At 50.8% G+C, this 8113-nt stretch overlaps 2 protein-coding genes across 11 annotated transcripts in view; one reads left to right on the forward strand and one right to left on the reverse strand.

Annotated features, from left to right (window-relative positions):
- The window catches only part of ADCK1 (aarF domain containing kinase 1), a 116923-nt gene that overhangs the window by 45877 nt on the left and 62933 nt on the right, over positions 1-8113 (forward strand). The gene's annotated exons all lie outside the window — the stretch shown is intronic.
- On the reverse strand, positions 4546-7940 carry LOC114904065 (ATP-dependent RNA helicase DDX19A-like). Its single transcript, XM_029237478.1, is given in 3 exon segments — positions 4546-5497; positions 5869-6070; positions 6073-7940. Coding segments are annotated over 3 exon segments (699 nt in total). The 5' UTR covers positions 6188-7940; the 3' UTR covers positions 4546-5115.

The raw sequence follows: 8113 nt of genomic DNA on the forward strand, positions 1-8113 counted from the left end.
GAGAGAGAGAGAGAGGCAGAGAGAGAGATGGAGAGAGAGAGAGAGAGGCAGAGAGAGAGATGGAGAGAGGGAGATAGATAGATAGATATTGTATTTGGGTGGATAGAAGCTTTCTGAAGCAGGTGGCATCTGACCCAGGATCTCAAAGATGGGTGGGGTTGGAGGAGGTGGAGGTTGGAGGAGGGGATTACTGATTAATGAGATGTGCCAAAGATGCAAGCAGTGGAAAGCATAAAGTACAGAGAGTGCACGGTGAATAGTCTTGTTGACTAGTATACAGGGTTCAAGCTGGTGGCCAGTGGAGCCGAGGTTGCAAAGTTGGGGCTGAGGTTACATTGAGAGGGGCCTTTGAATGTTCTTTTCATAATGGGAGCCTGGAGGAGAGGGGCCTGAGCAAAGAAGGGCAGAGTGGAGCCGAATTTTCTTAGTAACATGGGAGATGAGGTCATCTTTTACAGGTGGGGAAGGTGGAGGCGGGAGGTTGGAGGTGGGCGGAGAGCTTGGGGGTAGGAGTTACAGTGGGACTTTGGAAGAGATGATGGAACCCTCAGCTGCAATGGGACAGTTATGTTTGGTCATAAACACACACACATATATCTCTCCCCACCTCCCCAGCACATACAGACAAGTCCAATCTCCTTACAATATATTTCAGTGAATGATCCAGTTTTGTTTATTGTCCCGGAACATAGTTGTATCAGATAACGTTCTTTCCAACCCTTAAATTCTATGAAAAACCAAAGGAAATGAAGTTAGGGGCTGGAGCAGAGCACAGAAATACCTTTGTTAGGGGCAATGCTTGTGCTGGTATTGGGGTGCTGGGGTTTGGCTTCTGTGCTCTGAAAGATGTTTTATCTGTCTTTTACCCCTGAGCTCCCACAGGGTGGGGATCTAGATTTCACCTTGTTTTGTAACTAGCTCCCAGGGAGAAGGGCTCAGTGTTTTGATGGGCCATCTGACCAGAGTGGCTGTGAGAATGCAGAAGAGAACCACTGTGATTCAGATGGGAAAATGCACCCGTCATTGTTTCATACAAACCTACAGGTACGGGTGGAGGGCGATGTTTCAGTTGTAAGCAAAAGTTCAGAAAAAGAGATAAAGAAGCTCTGGTCCCAGGAACATCATTCATCTCTCAAGCTTGGTGGTGGTGGCAGAGAGAAGGCACTGTTGACGTGAGGACCAGCGGAGGCAAAAGCAGAAGGCGGGGAGGTGAGGCAGGAACTCCTGGCCTGTGCAAGGGGTTCCTGGTGTGGGACCACTGGGTGGGGGCTGTGCAGAGACTGGAACAGGGGCTTGGGTGGAGGCCTCAGGGCTGGGGGAGGGGACCGTAGGCTTGGAGAGTGAATGACCGGCTCTGGGCTGAGCCATATCATTTCTGCATGCCTGCACACAGGACTTCTGCTGGCACGCAGAGAACTTTGTGAGAACTAGGAAAAGGTGCCTGAGCTGGGCATCCCTTCCCCCAGGCGGTGACCGCTCTACCAGGGCTGGATTTTTATTCTTCTATTAGTCAGGATTGGCCAGAGAAACAGAGCCAGTAGGGTATGTGTGTGTTCTTTTATCTAATAAATAAATAGTGATTGATTGATTGATTTTAAGGAATTGGCTTATGCAGTTATGGAGGCTGGCAAGTCAAAAGTCTTCAGGGTGGGCCATTGGGCTGGAGACCCAAGAAGAGCTGATGTGCATCTGCTGGCAGAATTTTCTCTTGCTTGGGGAGGTCAGTCTTGTTCGATTCAGGCCTTCAACTGATTGGATGAGGCCCACCAATATTAAGGAGGGCAGTCTGCTTTACTCAGAGTCTACTAATTTAAATTTATATCTCATCCCAAAACACCCTTACGGAAACATCAGAATAATGTTTGACCAGATTTCTGGGCACTGTGGCCCAGCCAAATTAACACGTAAAATTAACCCTCATAGTTCCCCACGTGGCCCTTAGCTTGGCTTGCACATTTGTACCCTGGGTCCTGCTTTCACACGGCCCTTGAGCTTCTTTTTGAGCCTTTGAGGTGGGCAGGAGCCAGACTGCCTGTTGGTTTACTGTCTTTGTGACCTTGGACATGTTACGTATCTTCTCTGTCCCTCAGTTTCCTCATCAGTAAAATGGGGATAATGACAGTACCTGCCTCACAGGCTTGCTGCAGGGATTAAATGAATTAATGAATGTGGAGCATTTAGAGCATGTCTGGCACAGAGCAGATGACCAGCAAAGGTTAGCTGTTGTTTCTGTGTTGCGCTGGATGCTTCATATGTGCGAGGAACCAAGGTTCTGGGAGTCTTTAAATGGTGGAGTTGGGTCTTTAGCCAGGTTTTCTGATACAAGGTATGGTCCCAGATACTATTTTGCTAGAAGAATCGGCCTTTCTCTTCCCCTTCCTGATTGGTACCCAGCATTCCATCTAGTGGCCAGCCCCTTCCCTCCCACTGTTAGAAACCTCACACAGGCTGCCTTGGAGCCTGTCTCCTGGGCTTCTTGAGCACCACCCTCCCAACAGACCCCCACCTTGGGGGCTGCAGCTCAGCGGGCAGTTTCCTGAGGCCCGTCAGCAGCACCTCCCGTGTACTGTTGGTGTGATTCCATGGATGAGGTGGAGCCACGGGTGCCCAGGGCCGTGAGTCGGCGGCTCTGCTGTGTCCAGGACCCACCGTGCCTTCCTCACTTGCAGGAAGGCAGCTGGACTCAACTTCCCTTGTCCTGGAGGAGGTGGGTATGGGATGTGCACAGGGCTGAACATGCCCTGGGTTGGACTAGGGCTAGAGAAGAGCTTAGGACAGAGGTAAGAGGAGCCCCTCCTGCCCCCGGGGCTGATTCCACCTGGGGCCCCGCAGCTGGCAGAACACTTTCCTCCCTGATGACACAAGCCTCCGTGCGCTCGTGTTCCTTGCTGCCTTCTTTCCAATGCCGACCCAACTTCTCCCTGCCCATCTCTTATTTGTTCACACATATTTATGGAGCACTCCTCTGTGCCAGGTACCATGCCAGCCCCCAGGGGTCCGTGCCCTCTGGGGCTCCTGCCCTGTTCTCGCACACACTGGCAGGGGCCGGGCCAAGGTCAGCTCACCCTTTACCACCCCTGGGCTGCTCTACTGGCCTGCAGCTGAGGACCACCCTGAGGGCTTCAGCTGTCTGTAGAATTGCTTCTTTGGGTCTTCTTCTGGCGTCTGGTTTCTTTGTCTCCCCAGACAGCACCCCTCCTCCCCAAGGCTACCGTGTGAGCGTTCTGGGAACGGAACAGAAGGAGCTGGAATGCGGGGTGGGGAGGGAGAGGGGGAGGGGACGGGGGGAGCTGACCACCCTCCCTCCCGACCTGGGCTCATCCAGCCTTCCCAGCGGCTCTCAATAAAAAATACATTTATATTAAAAACATAATGAAGAATAGAAAAACATTTTGCCCCCAATAATGCTGAACATCAAAAGGAGATTTTTATCAATTATGAGAGAGAGATTTTGGCCATAAAATGGTAATTTAACGAGTGGGAGATGGATGGCGGGAAGCATTCCTGTCAGCCGGGACAGATGGCGTGCCATTAGTCACTGGGTGAGAGACTGAGGCATCCACACTGGCCCTTCCTCCCCAGGCCTCCTGGCCCGGCTCCACCTCAGGCCCACACCCCTCTGCAGGCCTCCTCCTCTGGGGTGGGCGGGCGCCCGTGCCGGTCTCTGGGGTGCCTACCGTCCGATTCTTCTGTAGCTCCTGGGTGAACCTTACCCAGCCTGGGCCACGTCCCTCTCACGCCTGTGGAATGGAGGCCCCCGGAGAGCAACTCAAATGCTGCCCCCCGCCCCCTGCTTTCTTTCTAGCCCTGTTGGCCTCTCCACTCTTCACACAGCTGCACCCTGGCTGCACAGGGTTTTCCCATCAACCTGCATTTGTACCTCAGGCCTGTCCTCTCATGTCCCTCCTTTATTTCTCAGGCTCTTTATCATCCTTTGATAAAGGATGATGAACAACACCGTGCACACACACACACACACACACACACACACACACACACACACACACACACACACACACAGTGAATGCCGCCCAGGTATCAGGCATTGCTTTAAAGCTTTCACATGGATCAACTCACTTCTCACTAGAACCCTCTGAGATGGATACCATTATTCCTTATTTTACAGGTAGGAAACTGAGGTACAGTGTCTGGTGAAGTGGGCCCCCGGGCCTCCTCATGTACTCCCAGTCAGGATTAATGGCTCCTTTGCGCTTCCCCCGTTGCAGTTCTTTGTTGTGTTAGGATCGGTTGCTCTTCCGTCTTGAGTCCTCTACGAGGCCTCGTGTGGGCTCTGCGCCGAGTAGGTGTTAGTAATGTGGTTGGGTTGACTTGTAGAACTACTTCAGATGCCCCTGTCCCCTTGAACTGGGCGGTCCCCTCACTTCAGCCTGGTCGTCTGGTCATCTCAGAGCTCGGTTTATGTTCTCAGGATGGCAGGTCTCTTCCCACTCATCTTGGGGTTTCCTCAGAGCTCTGTCCAGTGCTTGGCACACAAAAGATGCTTAATAATGGATTATAACACGCACTGAGACACTCCATCCAGCGTAGGACATCGTGGTGTGGGGTTGTAGGGCCTGGGGTCCTTGGGGTAGCCAGCTCTGCGCCTGGCTCGGTACTGGCCCCCTTGTTCCCTGGTACGTTCCCATATGAGCCTGTGGAGGGCTGGGCGAGGGTGCGTCTGGGGCTATCTAAACTACGGGCTGAGGGCCTTCCCTGGCGGTCCAGTGATTAAGACTTCGCCTTCCAATGCAGGGGGTGCAGGTTCCATCGCTGGTCAGAGAGCTAAGATCCCACATGCCTGTGGGCCAAAAAACCAAAACATATAACAGAAGCAATATTGTAACAAGCTCAATAAAGACTTTAAAAATGGTCCACATCAAAACCGCTCTGGACCTCCGAGGGAGCTAGACCTCACATTTCCTTTATCGGTCAGGCGCAGATAGGTATACATCCTGAGTGAGTCTCAGCTGGGCTCAGAGAGGAGCGGGACTGGTATTTTCACCGTGGGCAGCAACACGGTGGAAGCCCCCATGTGCCTGTCACTAGGAGCCATGATGTAATGCTGGGGCAGCTACACGCTGGAATGATGCTTGTTGAGAGTGAGGCACATCCCTGTCACATGTCCAAGATACACAGCCACAGGGAAGGAACCTGGTCCCCCAGTACGAAGTGGAGCTGGCTGAGAGGGAGGGTGCGGGGCCACACCCTCCAGTGGAGCTCCTCCCCCGCAGGCCTCCTCCTGCTGCCGCTGCTACTCACATGGCAGAAGATCATGGCTTGAGCAATGGTGATGGCCCCGTAGATATTATACAAGGCCTGGAACTTCTCATCTCTGCTATTGCACAGAACATAATACTGCTTGATGGTGTCCAGTGTCTCCTCCTCGCGCTTCAGTTTGATGATGTTTGGGTCTGGGACCACTTTCTGGGCAAATTTCCAGACAGAGTCTTCGAAGGTGGCAGAGAAAAGCAGCATCTGGCAGTTCCTGGGAAGCATCCTGCAAGGGAAGGCCCAGGTGTTCGACATGACTCCGACCGAGTGTTTCACTGGAAGGAACAGAAGCACAGCCTCCCCAGGCTTGGATGACCTGCGTCCCCAGGAAGGTGGCAAAGCAGGGAGGAGCACTGCAGCGAGGAGGGAGGAGTAGACGTGGGGCAGGGACGGGTGGTGGTAGAGTCCCTAAGTCTCCTTCCTCAACCCAGGCTGGGGGTATGGTCAGTGTGACATGGAAATGGCCCACCAAACAAATGCCTCTGAAAGCTGCAGAGTAAAGAACCTGGTAGGGCCAAGAAGAGGAGGGTGAAGTAAAAGGAGATGATGCTGCGGACCAGGAGGCCAAGAAGTTCCTCCTGGCTCATGAGTTCCTACCTCTGGATGCGGATGCTCTGATCTTGGTGGCCCTGAGTAGCTATCATCACGTCAGCCTCATCCAGAACAAACACCTTGGTCTTCTTGGGGTCAATGAACTTGAGCTTGGAGCACCAGTCCAGAACGGTCCCAGGGGTGCCAATGACAATGTGCTCACTGATCTTCTGACCTCTTTCCACTGTGGAGACAAGATGTGTTCTGTGGGTACTTCCATGGCTAAACCTGCTTTCAAAATGAAAGCCTCCTTGCCCATCCTTCCAGGGTTAGAACAAGTTAATTCCAGATTTCCAACCACAGGGGTGTTACCCAAAAGTTTCATGTTCTTCTACGATAAAATGGGCATGACACCTATCTCACTGCACTGTAGTCAGGATTAAATCCTACACAGTCAACCCTCCATGAGTGTTAGTTTCCCTTTTTCTACTTCCTCCTGTAATTCCCCATCACCCAATTCTTTCTCTTTAGCATAACACTTATTCTTTTTATACCATCCCTTCACTCATGGTTCATTGATTTCCTTATAAGTTGGTAGTTTTGAGTCCTAGCATCCTGGCCCAGTGATTTTTTGCTTTGTTAGATATTCTAATTGTGTAGACAGTTTTCCTAAGTACAAATTCTCTTTGATTGAAAAAAACACATTACTCTCAAACTATAGCTGGTGGGAGTTGAAACTGATATAACCATCTATCAAAATTACTAATGCATGTAGCCTTTGACCAGTGTTACGAATCCATCCTGTATGTACATGAATATGTGTGAAATAACATATATGCAAGGATATGCATTCATTAAAACATAACTAAGCAAAATATGACGCACCGAATGGATGACACCAACAAAAGTATAAAACCGTTTAAGAACTGATGTGGAACAATCTCCAAAATACATTATTAAATGTGAAAAAGAGGTTGCAGAGCAATGTGTATACCAATAGGGGCAAAAAAGAATACATGTAATATATGTAAAAAAAAAAAAAGGTCCACATCAAAAAAAGTCTTAAAAAAAATAAAATAAAAAAATAAACTACGGGCTGAGGCTCAGTCAGGGTCTGGCTTCTAGAAGGAGCAAAAGGATCATTTCTGAGGTAGCGTGACATGAAGGTTAATAAAATAGGCTCTGGATTGCCTTGCACAAATCCCAAATGCTACCCTCTTCTAATTGTATCATTAGTTTTTTCTGAGCCCCAGTTTCCTCATCTGTAAACAAGAGTGGTAATAAAACCTTTGTATTAACAGGGCTGTGATGAGGATTGAAAGATTAACCCATGTAAAATGCAGTGCGCAGCATGTGGTGAATCCCAGTAGCTGTTAGCTGTGGTTGTCATGTATAAGGTTGTGAGGAAGAACTGAAGCAATAAGACGGGACCCTCAGATGATATCCAGCCCCTCACCTGGTACTTGGATCTTCCTGGGGTTTGACAAACACTGGATCTTCTCGTTCAGCCCTCATCTTCCAGCGGGAGCTGCTTTAGACACAGGTTATCCAAGAGCGTCACTAACTCATGCGCTGTAAGGGTTTAGAAATCATCTTGTTCAACCCCAGTTTTTCACAGGTGAGCAAACAGGCTCAGAGAGGAGAAGTAACTTGCCCAGGGTGGTACAGCTGCTTAGTGGTAGAAGCAGGCCTAGAACCTGGGCCTCATGACTCCTGATCCAGGGCTAGTGCTCTTGGACTGTTCTGTTCAGGGCTGGAAGCTTAGTGCCCAGAAGGAGAGGCCCCGCACAGGAAACGAGGCCGGTCTTGCTCTCAGCGAGACCCAGAGGGCCTCAGGTAGCTTCCACCCTACTTGGGACCTTGTAGTTTCTTGTGGACTTTCAGGAAGCTGTATTTTCCTAAGCTCATCCCTCAAAGGGATGGATTCTCTTCTTCGTATCCTTCTATCACTCCTTGTCTGTGCTTTGGGGAGATTATACCCTTGCGCTTACCAGTTCACCTTTGGCCCACAGGCCATGCCTGGGGTGCTCCCCTTCTCTGGGATCTGTCCTGCAGGGTGGTGCCCAAACCCTCTGCTTAGCTGCTGTGTCTGGGCTGTTCCGTGGAGAAAGAAAGGGCCTCAGCTCATGGTGGTCCCACTCACTGACTCAGGAAGTCTGGGGCGACCACTTGCTGCTTTGCTCACTCAGAAAATACAGGTTTGTTGAGCAGCTGATAGGTTCTTACCTCTGTGCCAGTGCTGTGGTGGATACAGAAAATGTCAAAGCCATGTCACTCCCTCCCGCCTCCGCCCCCCTCCCCCCTCACCCCG

The sequence above is a fragment of the Monodon monoceros genome, unplaced genomic scaffold, assembly GCF_005190385.1.
Source record: "Monodon monoceros isolate NGI ecotype Baffin Bay Population unplaced genomic scaffold, NGI_Narwhal_1 Super_Scaffold_21, whole genome shotgun sequence".
In the NCBI taxonomy this organism is placed as follows: Eukaryota; Metazoa; Chordata; class Mammalia; order Artiodactyla; family Monodontidae; genus Monodon; species Monodon monoceros.